Genomic DNA, 14189 nt, shown 5'->3' with positions numbered 1-14189 from the left:
CTCCACAGCCTGGACTTTATTGTCCATATCACTATTAGCATTTTGGTCAAAACCATTTAGCAGATCTCTATGAAATTCCAAACTTTCCCTCATTTTTCTGACTTCTTTTGAGCCCTCCAAACTGTTCCAACCTCTGCCCATTACCCAGTTCCAAAGCTGTTTCCACATTTTCAGGTATCTTGTTGGCAATGCTCTACTTCTCTGATACCAATTTACTGTATTAGTCCATTCTCACACTGTGATAAAGAACCACCTGAGACTGGGTAATTTATAAAGAAAAGTTTAATTGGCTCACAGTTCTGCAGGCTGTACAGGCTCCTGCTTCTGGGGAGGCCTCAGGCAACTTACAATACTGGTGCGAAGGGGAAGGAAGCACGTCTTACATGGCTGGAGCAGGAGGAAGAGAGTCAGGGAGGTGCTGCACACTTAAAATAACAGATCTTGGGAGAATTCTATCACAAGACTGTGTGAGGGAGATGGTAAACCATTAGAAACCACCCCCATGATGCAGTCACCTCCCACCAGGCCCCTCCGCCAACACTGGGGATTATAATTCAACATGAGATTTGGGTGGGAACACAAATCCAAACCATATCAGTTGTTTCCTAAACATAAATATATTAGCTCTTATTCAGCTTTTGAACTGTTGGGTTTATTTCATAGGTATTCTTCCATGTGCTATTCTGTTAGTGTGTCATTGTTTCTGTGAGCTTAGTTTGGTAACATTCTCCCTCTTCCCCTTGCTTAAAAGGGCTGAAGAGCTAGTGAGTAGGTTTTATAAATCTGAGCAGTGTCAGAGTTTCTTCGTTGTCTTCCAGGGCTGGGCCCTGGAGTCTAACTTTGTCCTGGCTTACCAGCCACTGTTTCCTTCATCCATGCCCTTCAGATCTCAAGGGGTGCTCTGTGTGTCTGTGTGTGTGCTTGTACAATCTTCTTGACTTTTCCTTACCAGAAGTTTCAAGAAGTAGATGTGACTTCTCCAGAGAAAGATATCCTTTTCAATCTGCCTTGTACGATAAAGGCCATCTCTTAAAGAACTACTGAATAAAATTTGTAATTTACTTTTATTTGACCCAGGCGGATGGTGCTACAAGTGATGACCTTGATTTGCATGATGATCGTCTGTCCTACCTGTCAGCTCCAGGTAGTGAATACTCAATGTATAGCACGGACAGTAGACACACTTCTGACTATGAAGACACAGACACAGAAGGCGGGGCCTACACTGATCAAGAACTAGATGAAACTCTTAATGATGAGGTTGGGACTCCACCGGAGTCTGCCATTACACGGTCCTCTGAGCCTGTAAGAGAGGACTCCTCTGGAATGCATCATGAAAACCAAACATATCCTCCTTACTCACCACAAGCGCAGCCACAACCAATTCATAGAATAGACTCCCCTGGATTTAAGCCAGCCTCTCAACAGGTAAGCAGCAAGCATTCAACGTTTTCTAGATAGAGGTGCATTATTAAATTTTAGAATGTGGTGATTGAGTTAAAAATACATATGTTATCCGTTTTCCAGATTAAGAATTAATCTTCAATTTCAATTTGAGAGTACCAAGGACTTAATTCTAAATTTTGTGTGTTTGTCTTAACACAGCAATGTACTGGATTTTTTTTTTTTCCAAAAAGTTTAGGACATGAGGTCATTGTTGCGTTATTCAGCACACTTAAAATGTATGTCTACCAATCACTATAAATTGAAGTGGAAAGTTAGCAGTAAACAGAAACACTATATTTAAAATATTTTAAACACTTCACAGAAAGCAGAAGCTTCATCTCCAGTCCTTTACCTTTCGCCTGAAACAAACTCAGCATCATCAACCTCTGCTGTTAATCATAATGTAAATTTAACTAATGTCAGACTGGAGGAGCCCACCCCAGCTCCTTCCACCTCTTACTCACCACAAGCTGATTCTTTAAGAACACCAAGTACTGAGGCAGCTCACATAATGCTAAGAGATCAAGAACCATCATTGTCGTCGCATGTAGATCCAACAAAGGTACCTGTGCTGTGGTGTTGCACTAATTTGTTGCTCTCCATCAATCTGGCACATGATCATTTTTGCTTTGCCCTTTAAGTGTTCCTTTTGCTTTTTTACTGCAGGCTTATACACTGTAATGCTTTCAAATCAGTACAAATCATTTCAGTTTTGTAGTTTGCATGGCTTCCATTGGTATACTGATTATTTGAAAACAGGCCTTTTAATTGAGATTTGTGCTTACTATATTATTTTTATTTTTGGCTTTCAGTATCTTCCAGAATTCCTTAATATGTAATCGAAACCCATCATAAACATATTTATGTTAATACAAATTATGATGCCCATAAATTTTCTTTGGGATTTTTCGGTGTCAAAATGAAGTGTAATCAATAGTGCATTAATTTTCTACTAAATTTAATATTTATCTTTAACTCACTGTTTATTTAGTACATGCTCAAACATAAAAGCCCCTACCTGCATTATAAATTTTGAGCTTTCACTTAAACCAGCTTTTTCCACTAATCTTGTCTATCCTGATGATAAATGGTAAAACATACCATTTTCATATTAAATCATAGTTTAATATTTAATCATAGTCTAATAAAATAGACTAGAATTAAAAACAAGACTTTGTCCTTAAATGTGAATTTCTTATACAGGTGTATAGAAAGGATCCATATCCCGAGGAAGTGATGAGGCAGAACCATGTTTTGAAACAGCCAGCCGTTGGTCACCCAGGGCACAGGCCAGACAAAGAGCCTAATCTGACCTATGAACCCCAACTCCCATACATAGAGAAACAAGCCAGCAGAGACCTCGAGCAGCCCACATACAGATACGAGTCCTCAAGCTATACGGACCAGTTTTCTCGAAACTATGAACATCGTCTGCGATACGAAGATCGCGTCCCCATGTATGAAGAACAGTGGTCATATTATGATGACAAACAGCCCTACGCATCTCGGCCACCTTTTGATAATCAGCACTCTCGAGACCTTGACTCCAGACAGCATCCCGAAGAGTCCTCAGAACGAGGGTACTTTCCACGTTTTGAAGAGCCAGCCCCTCTGTCCTATGACAGCAGACAACGTTACGAACAGGCACCTAGAGCATCCACCCTGCGGCACGAAGAGCAGCCAGCTCCTGGGTATGACACGCATGGTAGACTCAGACCGGAAGCCCAGTCCCACCCTTCAGCAGGGCCCAAGCCCACAGAGTCCAAGCAGTATTTTGAGCAGTATTCACGCAGTTATGAGCAAGTACCACCCCAAGGATTTACCTCTAGAGCAGGTCATTTTGAGCCTCTCCATGGTGCTGCAGCTGTCCCTCCACTGATACCTTCATCTCAGCATAAACCAGAAGCTCTGCCTTCAAATACCAAACCACTGCCTCCACCCCCAACTCAAACCGAAGAAGAGGAAGATCCAGCAATGAAGCCACAGTCTGTACTCACCAGAGTTAAGATGTTTGAAAACAAAAGATCTGCATCCTTAGAAACCAAGAAGGATGTAAATGACACTGCCAGTTTTAAGGTAAATATGTCTTTAGTGCTTTGGATGCATAGGCACACGGTTTAAAAGGCTTCTTGGCTCTCCCCTCCACCCTTACATGGTATCTATTCTGTAATTATCTGTTCCTTAGGCATATTTGTCTTTTTTTTTTTTTTTAAACAGCCTCAAGAAGTAGCATCTAAACCTTCAGGTGCTCCCATCATTGGTCCCAAACCCACTTCTCAGAATCAATTCAGTGAACATGACAAAACTCTGTACAGGTGAGTGCACTTTGCGCTCTTTGTGGCATAGAACTGACCAGGAATTTAACCCTCTTAAACAATAAGAAAACCTTTTACTGTGTTAAGAGAAGAGGCGTGAATAGGAGGAGTTTGTCCTTAAATAAAAACTATCAGCTCTCCTAAACAGTGATTCTAGGGGGAAAAAAATAGAACTTTATTATACCTTTTCGGACAAATCTTTATGTTTAGCAAACTTTCGAAAAGATATTCTCCAAGCAGATGATTAAATAAACATTTTTAAGCTCTGACATTTGTATTTTGTTTTTTAGTTTTAAAAGTGCTTTTCAACATGTGAACTCTTAGTTTCCAGTGGTGAGGAAACAGACTCAGATTGGCTAAGATAACTAAATCATTTAGTGAGCATGCATAAGGTGCTTACCCTTGTGCTAAGCACATCAGCATAATGAGGTGACACTGTCGTTGTTCTGCATTGTAGAGAGAGACACTGAGGCTGAGAGGGGTTAAGTGGCTTACAAGACTTCTTAGAGCTGGAGGAGAAACCTGGCCCATTGCTCCTCAGCCTGAGCTTTTCCCCATGGCCTCATTGCACTGCCAATAAGTGACAGATGAGATTTGAATACAGTTCTTCTGATTTTTTTTTTTTTACTGAATATATGTTTACACTTAGGATAAAGAAGTGAACTGTCTAATATGAATTTACTTAATGACTTGCTTTCTTCCTCATCTGCTTTTGCCTTCTAGAACTGTAGACCATATAGAGTTATTTGTTCATATGAGAATCATTGAGATCCTGGACCGAGTTCTTAAAAATCCCTTTGAAAGTTCTTAATGTCTGTCATTTACTGTTCTTAACCTTGGTATATGTACTTCTCAACATGTTCACTGTCTTGGTTACATTCCCCTTTGTCTTTCTGATTAACTACTTCTAACCTGCTGTCCCCTAATCATATAATCGTTTAGCTTATTAAATTGTGTTAAAGGACTCATGAGCCAGAGGGGGGCTGCCTTTTGAGTATACTCTGTGAGGGCATGGGATTTGAAATATCCATTTTAACTGTTGGACTGCTCAGATCCTCAGTAATCACAGCAGTTAGTAATTATTGACCTTTTGGTCAAGATAAGACTTACATATTCTACTTCCTTCATAACATTAATATCTTAAAAAGGTGTTCCGTTTGTCATTCATTATCTGTTAGGATCCCAGAACCTCAAAAACCTCAACTGAAGCCACCTGAAGATATCGTTCGGTCAAATCATTATGACCCTGAAGAAGATGAAGAATATTATCGAAAACAGCTCTCATACTTTGACCGAAGAAGTTTTGAGAATAAGCCTCCTGCACACATTGCCGCCAGCCATCTCTCTGAGCCTGCAAAGTCAGCTCATTCTCAGAATCAATCAAATTTTTCTAGTTATTCTTCAAAGTAAGCTATTTCACCTGGCTTTTAAAAATAGGATGCAGCATATTAATCTCGTGCAGTTCCATATATTTTGAAGAAAAATAATTTAAGTATAATATATGATTTCTGTAGGCTCTAGTGGTTCAGCATTGTACATACTTTTTAGTTCTGGGATGTGTGTTTTGTTTTTAAAGTCTGCTATTAGATGTACATAGTTTTTGGATTCACAAAGATGCTAGCATCACAGGGTTTTGATGGAAGACAGTGTCAACCACAAGGTAATCATCAGTCTTCACTTTTGTACACACACCTAATGACCTCACGCTGTTTTTTTCTTTTCTGTTTTTATTTTTTAAATATAAAAACAGATATGAGGAGGATCCTATTTGAGAGAAATACTGAAGAGGTTTTTTGTTTTTTGTTTTTGTAAGATTTCTGATCCAGTTTTACAGGTGAGGGAAAATGACAGGGCAGAGCTGGGACTGAACCCCAAGTTTCTTGACTCCCAGTCATCTTTTCCCTGTGCTTGCTGCTCCCCTCCGTTTACTCATCCCCGGGTTTCGTGTTGGTTTGTTCTCCTTTCTTGTGCCTGCGTGGGTTTGTGTCTCCTACTGGTTCTGTGTCTCTGGTTGAACCCTGACTGATAAGAGAATTTGGTACTGATGGTTGGGTCTAAGCCCACACAGGCACACAGATAGATTGATACCTTAATAGAACAAAACCCACAAGAACAAAAACAGATGTGGATTTGTCAAAAGAAATTCATTTACACAGCTACAGGGGCTGGCTAAGCAAGTCCTATTTCAGAGGGCAGTTGGTCAGGAAGGGAAGATTTTGAGCTGCTAGGGAGTGTGAGATCAGGGAAGGCATAAATTCTCATTCAGAGGGCTCTGCTGATTAGGCCAGGCCCTCCCAAGACCATCTCCCCTCAACTGACTGAGGACATTACACCTGAAAAATCCCTTCATAGCAGTACCTAGCCAGGTTGACATATTAGAATTCATCACACATAGTATTGTGTCTAGATTAAAAGCACCTAGATTTTTCCTTACTTAGTTGCGTGGGCTTGGGATTATCTTGGGAAATGACCTATTTGTCATTTACTATTTAGTGAAAATTGTTTTAGAACATACTTTAAAACCACTAACATTAAAACCTAATTTTAATTACCACTGCCTTTTTCTAGGACATCATTTGTAGTGAAGACTATTTTCACTGTCCTATATTTAAGGCTTTATGTTTAGAGAAGAAAGCAGTTTATGAGAATACAAATGCAAACTGAGAGTGCTGCAGTGGGGGTTATCTTAAATGCAAATCTTGTCTTGCCACTAGTGTTGTGAACCACCCCTTAGCACAACACTAGAAAGGGGTTGTGGCATGTAGATGGTGTCTGGACTGAAGTGAGCTAGGCACAATATAAACCCACACAGGCGCACAGCTGGGTTCATACCTCAACAGAACAAAACCCACAAGAACAAAAACAGATGTGGATTTGTCATTAGGAATTCGTTTACGTTTACAGTGTTACGGGAATTCATTTACATAGTTATCACAGTAGCATCCAAATGGTGTCTAGCCTAAAGTGAGCTAGGCACTGAGCCATAGGAGCTCACCTTTGGTAAGGCAGGAAGGTGTTCCCTTTAGTTACTATTTTTACTAAACACCATTAAACACATTCATTCCTGTCAGAAGATGGCTCAGGGGTTTAGTTTAAAGATATCTCTTATTTATCGTTTTACATATTTGGTAAATAGAATACAACCTTAAAAGATTATATGGCCAGGCTCAGTGGCTCACGCCTGTAATCCCAGCACTTTGGGAAACCGAGGTGGGCGGATCACGAGGTCAGGAGATCGAGACCATCCTGGCTAACACGATGAAAGCCCAGTCTCTACTAAAAATACAAAAAAAATCACCAGGCGTGGTGGCAGACGCCTGTAGTCCCAGCTACTCTGGAGGCTGAGGCAGGAGAATGGGGTGAACCCGAGAGGCGGAGCTTGTGGTGAGCCGAGATCACGCCACTGCACTCCAGCCTGGGTGACAGAGCCAGACTCATCTCAAAAAAAAAAAGGAGTATATTTAGGTCTAAAAAGTAAGTTGTTTTGCCGTGGAATCGATTGAAATGCATGTTTGCTTTCTGTGTTAATTTGTTTTTCTAGAAAGAAGGCTTAGCTTATTTGTGATGTATAACTTCAGGCAATGTGTAGAACATTGCTTTGCATACAGTAGGGGCTCAATAATTGTTCAGTGAATGAAGCTCAAAACAGGGCATGGTATACTAGGTGCATCCACCACCCGCCTTTTCATTAACACAGCTCTGGAAGGAACCTGTATTACCTGGTCATTGTTTTCACAGGGATATATTGTGATATAGATGACATCTGTCTTTGTGAATTTACTCAGAACTCAGTTTGATTTTACTCCTGCTGCTGTGAGTGAGAAAAGTATAATTTGGGGTGGATACTAGTATACTTTTTTTTCCTTTGTAGTATGTAATTGAAACTCTATAATTGTGCTGCATTTTCCCGTATAGGTATTTAATGGTTAGAGAACTGGAAAGGAGAATAAGGGTCATGGAAGATAACTAAGAGGGTAGTTGTTTCTGTAACTTTCCCTTGTAATGCTTTTTCATCCTCTTGCCCAATGAGTACAACTTCATCAACTGGAAAATAGCTTAAAATATAGGACTCTGTCCTGCATTTCAAAACCATTTACTGTTTGTCACTAAATAGACTGCTTTCAGGCATTTCTTTCTTTCAGTAAAATACAGGAGTAGCAAAATTTTCTTCCTCCAGATAATGTGTGCTTATGCTTCACTTAAAAACACACCTCAGAAATGGTGAGAATTAAGAGATAGAAAATAATCTTTGTTAGCACAGGACAGATGCCCCAGGAAGCAAGCAGATATTACCCAGTCTAACAGTTCCATAGAGCTGGATTAGAACTGGAAAGGTTAGGAGACAGTAGTTTAGACATTCACCTCCAAAGTAAATTAGAAGCGTCCAGGATTCTAAGACAGTGCAAGAAGAGCAATGTCCCTCCAGGGCTGTGCACATGTCTCAGCCCAGAGGTTGAGTCAACTTCTTCAGGACAACCAGGGATTTTTTGTTATCAAATCTACCTTTCAGGACTCAACTCACTATGTGAGACTGCCAGGTCTCAATAAATGATGGTGGTTTTTAGCTTTTAAAGAACTAAATGTAAGAGACTGATGTTCAGTTGTTTTTGTGTTTGTGAGACATCATTAGATGAGGGAGAGCCTGAGCATCAAGCATGCAGCTTCACCAGTAAGACTCCACCACCACAGGGCCCAGCTTATGATTGGAGATGGAGGAGGTCTTGCTAGAAAGGAACATGTGAAACCTGGCCAGGTTTCAAGCCAGGCATGTTTATATCTGTCCATTTACCATTCCCTTCCCAGGGGCTCAGTGTAGCTCTTCTGTTGTGTTACTTTTTCCTATGTCTTCACTTGCAGAATTTCTTTTCCCAGCCTTTTTTTTTTTTTTTTTTTTTTAATGGGACATTTCACTCCCACTTATTCAGAACCTGCTGATTATCCTTGATAACCACTCTTTAATTTGATAAATTTCTTTGCTCACTTTTAGCAGCTGCAACAGAGGTGGAAAAGGAGCAAAGTTCAAACACATTGCTCTTCACTGCAGTACCAGTTAAAGTACATGAAGGATGGGCCAGCAGACAGGGCATAACTAAGTGACTGTGTTTTATTTATCTTTAATTTTCTTGGCCAAATGAGAGTTAGTGATGTGTTCCTTTATAGACCAAATTATGGTGAAGTGGTGGATGTTGGTTGATATTCTTAAATGACATTTGAGTTCCATTTGCTGCAAATTGACTTAGTTAGATTGACCATTTTCTTTCATTTTTCTATTGCGCTTGCTTTGCCATCACCTAGATTTCTTGGCTCTTACACTAGCTATGACTACTTGAAAAGGAACGTCAAGTGGTAAGACTGGCAATTAATGTGAGGCTGTTCCATAAGGTGTCCCTCACTGTGTCACTGGCATTATGTGCACTTTCAGATTTTAATGTCATCATCAAGGGCTTAGTCTAAATTCATGAAAGCAAGATAAAAAAGCCAATCATAAGACTTCTTCAATGAAAATTTATGAAAATGACCAGGGGTATTCCAAATGTATATGTTATTGTTGGTGCACATAAAGTTAGTGCAGCTTTGGCATTCAGCAGTAAGGTTTAGATGGCAATGTTGTAATTATGGGTCTTTTAAAAAGATTTGTGTGAATTTTGTGTTACATATTAACAATTGGCATTCTGAAAAAATAAGCATACATGGCACAATTTGACTTAAATGAACCTTGTAAAATAAAGCAGTATCTGCTGCTCTAGCAGTCATTTAACCGAAAAATGGACCTGGTAACTCAAGGGGAAATTTTAAAGTAAAAGCTCCAGTTTTTTTATTTTTACTGAAACATAGATATGCCCATTGTCTGTGGCTGCTTTGAGGCTATAACCGCATAGTTTGAATAGTTGTGACAAAGACTGTATGGGCCAAAAACCACAAACATTTACTCTCTGGTGTTTCAGTGAAAAAGTTTGCCAACCCCTGGTCTGTGACATCTGTTTTTATGGTGCTCCAAGTATGCCAAATGCCAGATACAAAATCAGAAATGGGTCTAGGGCCGGGTGCGGTGGCTCATGCCTGTAATCCCAGCACTTTAAGAAGCAGAGGCAGGCGGATCACTTGAGGTCAGGAGTTCAAGACCAGCCTGGCCAACATGGTGAAACGCCATCTCTATTAAAAGTACAAAAATTAAGATGTGGTGGCTGGCGCCTGTAATCCCAGCTACTCGGGAGGCTGAGGCAGAAGAATCGCTTGAGCCTGGGAGGCAGAGGTTGCAGTGAACTGAGATCGTGCCACTGCACTCCAGTCTGGGCGACAGAATGAGACCCTGTCTCAAACAAAAAAAAAGTGGGTCTCAGGAAAATTTGTGCCATGATATGTTTTCAGAATATTTGCAAGACTTTCTTAAATCTGTCAACGTTACTATCTTTTGTAAATAACAATTAAATATTAAACTATACCCAAAATTTCACCTGCCTTTGGTTGCCATCTTCTGGATGTTTTACTAATATTCTTAAAGTATTTGTGTGTCTGGACATTTCTTGTGCCAATAAATGGTTGAATCTGTTTTTATATTTTGGTAGAGTAGCTACCCATACTCATGAGAATAAATTGTGAAATTTCTAGTTTTTTTTAACTTAGAGATACATGGAGAAATGAGAACTTGTTTTGTAAATGTGAATCCATTTTCAGGTGTTGGCATTTTCTTCATTTGTTAACAGGGGAAAGCCTCCAGAAACTGATGGTGTGGATAGATCATTTGGCGAGAAACGCTATGAACCCATCCAGGCCACTCCCCCTCCTCCTCCATTGCCCTCGCAGTACGCCCAGCCATCTCAGCCTGTCACCAGCGCGTCTCTCCACGTACATTCTAAGGGAGCACATGGTGAAGGTAGGAAGTTCGGAAGTAGACATTATAACACAGTAATGCTTATGAAGTAAAATTCTGGTGGTTTCTAGGCAAAATGGTTTTTACATTAAAAAATACGTGCTTGAAACCTTTGGGCTGGGAACAGTAAAAACTAAGAATTTTGTTAAAATATGTCTCCTGTTTTTATAAGACCATTATTTTGGACAAGCCTTTTAGCTAAACAGATTTTAATCTATTTTATGCTAGTCTCTAAAACTTCTGGAAGTAGTGTTTGCCAGTATATCTAAAGATGGTTTGTAAAACCTATTGTTATGTTTTATCTTCACACACCCAAATAGAAAAGCCATAATGTTTCACATAAAATGTATCCCATAGCACTCTGACTTTTGCATTTACATATCAGGTAGATCACATATAGCTCCAGCTTATTCATCTTAAGAGCTGTGGAACATTTTGCCCTCAGCATATAACACAAAGTGTTTATCTCTTCTGCCGTGGACAGGCATTTTCCTAGCACAGACTTCTCTTATTATTCCCTTAGGAGGCATCTCCCAGGGCTTGTGAGTCTTCAAGCAGATGTGTTATAGTTCTAGATTGAGACTATCTTTTATTAAGATTTTTTTTCACACACGACCATGTTTACAGATAAAGACAGTTTGAATTCTTACTTTCCAGTCTTTTTGCCTTTTCTCTTTTTTTTTCCTCTTTTTGAGACGAAGCCTTGCTCTCGCCCAGGCTAGAGTGCAGTAGCGCAGTCTTAGCTCACTGCAACCTCTGCCTCTCGGGTTCAGGTGATTCTCCTGCATCAGCCTCCCGAGTAGCTGGGACTATAGGCGCACACCACCACACCCGGCTAATTTTTGTATTTTTTGTAGAGACAGGGTTTCATCATGTTAGCCAGGCTGGTCGCGAACTCCTGACCTCAGGTGATCCGCCCACCTCGGCCTCTCAGGAGTGCTGGGATTACAGGCATGAGCCACCGCACCTAACCTTCTTTTCTTTTCTTGCTGATTGCACTGGCCAGGACCTCCAATAAACTCTGAAATGTAAGTGGTGAAATTGGACCTGTCTTGCTAGTTCCTGATCTTAAGGAGGAAGGACTTCATGTTTTACCCTTAGAATATTAGCTGTAGGATTTTTGTAGATCTCCTTTATCATGTTTAAGACATTCCCTATATTCAGAGTTTGCTGAAAGCAGTCAGATGTTTTTCCTGCATGTATTAAGATGACCATATGAGTTTTCTTCTCGTACTGTGGAAAATTATATTACTATGTTCATGAGGAATTTGGATTAATAATTCTCTTGTCTTGTAGTGTCCTTAATTATTTCACAGAGTTCAGTTGGTACTATGTTACACTGCCTCTGGCAGTGCATAAAAAATCCTGTGGTTCCACTTCTTAACCAATATTTGGCATCATCAAACTTTCCGGTTTTTCCATTCTAGTGGGTGTGAAATAGTATTTAATGCTTTTTGTTGATTTTGTTTTACATTTTTCTAATTAATAGTGAGTATCCTTATTATATGATTATTGGGCATTCTAGTTTTCACAAAGACTAGTGCCAGTCTTTGGAGGCCAGGAATCTTAGCAGCTGGACCCTGACTCCAGGGCATCAGGGTATATTCATGGCACCACCTGTCTCCATGCTGCCCTCATCCCTCAGCATCACACCTAGCCTCCAGGTCTCAAGAGTCAGGCTCTGGCTGTGCGACCCACACTTGGGCCTCGACTCCAGCACCAGGACAAGTTAAGCTAGGACAGGGTATTATAACTTTTTTCAGACAGTTTTTTAAATGCTTATGTTTGTTTTTCAGGTAATTCAGTGTCATTGGATTTTCAGAATTCCTTAGTGTCCAAACCAGACCCACCTCCATCTCAGAATAAGCCAGCAACTTTCAGACCACCAAACCGAGAAGATACTGCTCAGCCAGCTTTCTATCCCCAGAAAAGTTTTCCAGATAAAGCCCCAGTTAATGGAACCGAACAGACTCAGAAAACAGTCACTCCAGCATACAATCGATTCACACCAAAACCATATACAAGTTCTGCCCGACCATTTGAACGCAAGTTTGAAAGTCCTAAATTCAATCACAATCTTCTGCCAAGTGAAACTGCACATAAACCTGACTTGTCTTCAAAAACTCCCACTTCTCCAAAAACTCTTGTGAAATCGCACAGTTTGGCACAGCCTCCTGAATTTGACAGTGGAGTTGAAACTTTTTCTATCCATGCAGAGAAGCCTAAATATCAAATAAATAATATCAGCACAGTGTCTAAAGCTGTTCCTGTGAGGTAAGACTTATGCCTTTGCTCAAAGCATTGGCCCTGTGATTTTTCTCAAGTTTGTTGTAGTTTATTTGACTTGGGACTTTGAAGTGATCTTTTTAACTCAACCTTTAAACTGAAGAGTGTTGTTGCAATGAATGCTGTTACATAGAAGGTCCTCCAGGAGGTACAAGATGTTGGTAAAATAATAAAGCTAACAGTCATGTATGGTTGGTAGGTATTGTCATCATCCCTGTTTTACTAAGAACTGAGGTTGAGTGACAGTAAGCAGTTTGCCCAGGGTCACAGCTAGAGTGAGGTGAGCCTCAGTTTAGCCGCTGGTCATCCAACCTCTGAGCCCATGTTTTTTTTGTTGTTGTTGTTGTTTGTTTGTTTTTGGGGTTTTTTTTTTTTTTTTTGAGACAGAGTCTCACTCTGTCGCCCAGGCTGGAGTGCAGTGGTGTGATCTTGGTTGACTGCAACCTCCACCCCCTGGGTTCAGGCAGTTCTCCTGCCTCAGCCTCCTAAGTAGCTGGGACTACAGGTGTGTGCCACCATACCTGGCTAAATTTTTTGTATTTTTAGTAGAGAGGGTTTCACCGTGTTGGCCAGACTGGTTTTGAACTCCTGACCTCAAGTGATCCACCCGCCTCGGCCTCCCAAAGTGTTAGGATTACAGGCGTGAGCCACCACACCTGACCTTTTTTTTTTTTTTTTTTTTTAAGACAGAGTCTCGCCCTGTCACCCAGGCTGGAGTGCAGTGGCGCGATCTCGACTTTTTGCAACCTTCGCCTCCTGGGTTCAAGCACTTCTCGTGCCTCAGCCTTCCAGGTAGCTGGGACTACAGGCATGCACCACTATGCCCTGCCAATTTTTGTATTTTTAGTAGAGGCAGGGTTTTGCCATGCTGCCCAGGCTGGTCTTGAACTCCCAGTCTCAAGTGAGCCTCCCAAAGTTCTGGAATTACAGGTGTGAGCCACTGTACCCAGCCAAGAGCCCATACTCTTAACCAGCCATGACCTCTTGTAACCTGCTGACCTACTGGTAAGGTGCATGTGGAGGACATCTAAAAACATTAAGTATCTGTGTTCCTCATTCATTATTTGTTCCACAATGATGCTAAAGAGAAAAATAGAATAACCCCTGACTGTTTAAAGAGCAGCAGTTAGTAAGATGGCTGAGCAAATGAGACAAAGCAAGCCCACCTGGAGCCTCCCTGCAGTTCCTCTTTCCTGTCTTTCATTCTATGGCGATTGACCAGATGGATTCTGGACATACATAAAAGCTCATCTCAGCCTCCTACAGCCAGT

The 14189-nt window shown here is 40.7% G+C and overlaps 1 protein-coding gene across 10 annotated transcripts in view; it reads left to right on the top strand.

Moving 5' to 3' along the window:
• TJP1 (tight junction protein 1) overlaps nt 1-14189 on the top strand; it is a 273793-nt gene that overhangs the window by 251613 nt on the left and 7991 nt on the right. For 6 of the 10 annotated variants that reach the window (XM_032175878.1, XM_032175875.1, XM_032175877.2 and 3 more), the window contains 7 exons: nt 1078-1428; nt 1769-2008; nt 2650-3522; nt 3664-3761; nt 4940-5167; nt 10466-10635; nt 12429-12906. In XM_032175878.1, coding sequence (XP_032031769.1) covers nt 1078-1428; nt 1769-2008; nt 2650-3522; nt 3664-3761; nt 4940-5167; nt 10466-10635; nt 12429-12906 — 2438 coding nt within the window. The remainder of the gene's footprint in view (nt 1-1077; nt 1429-1768; nt 2009-2649; nt 3523-3663; nt 3762-4939; nt 5168-10465; nt 10636-12428; nt 12907-14189) is intronic. The other 4 variants (XM_032175886.2, XM_032175883.2, XM_032175890.2 and 1 more) reach the window with 1 other exon arrangement.

This window comes from Hylobates moloch, unplaced genomic scaffold, assembly GCF_009828535.3.
Source record: "Hylobates moloch isolate HMO894 unplaced genomic scaffold, HMol_V3 SCAFFOLD_14, whole genome shotgun sequence".
Taxonomy (NCBI): Eukaryota; Metazoa; Chordata; class Mammalia; order Primates; family Hylobatidae; genus Hylobates; species Hylobates moloch.
This window is presented reverse-complemented; position numbering and strand designations above follow the sequence as displayed.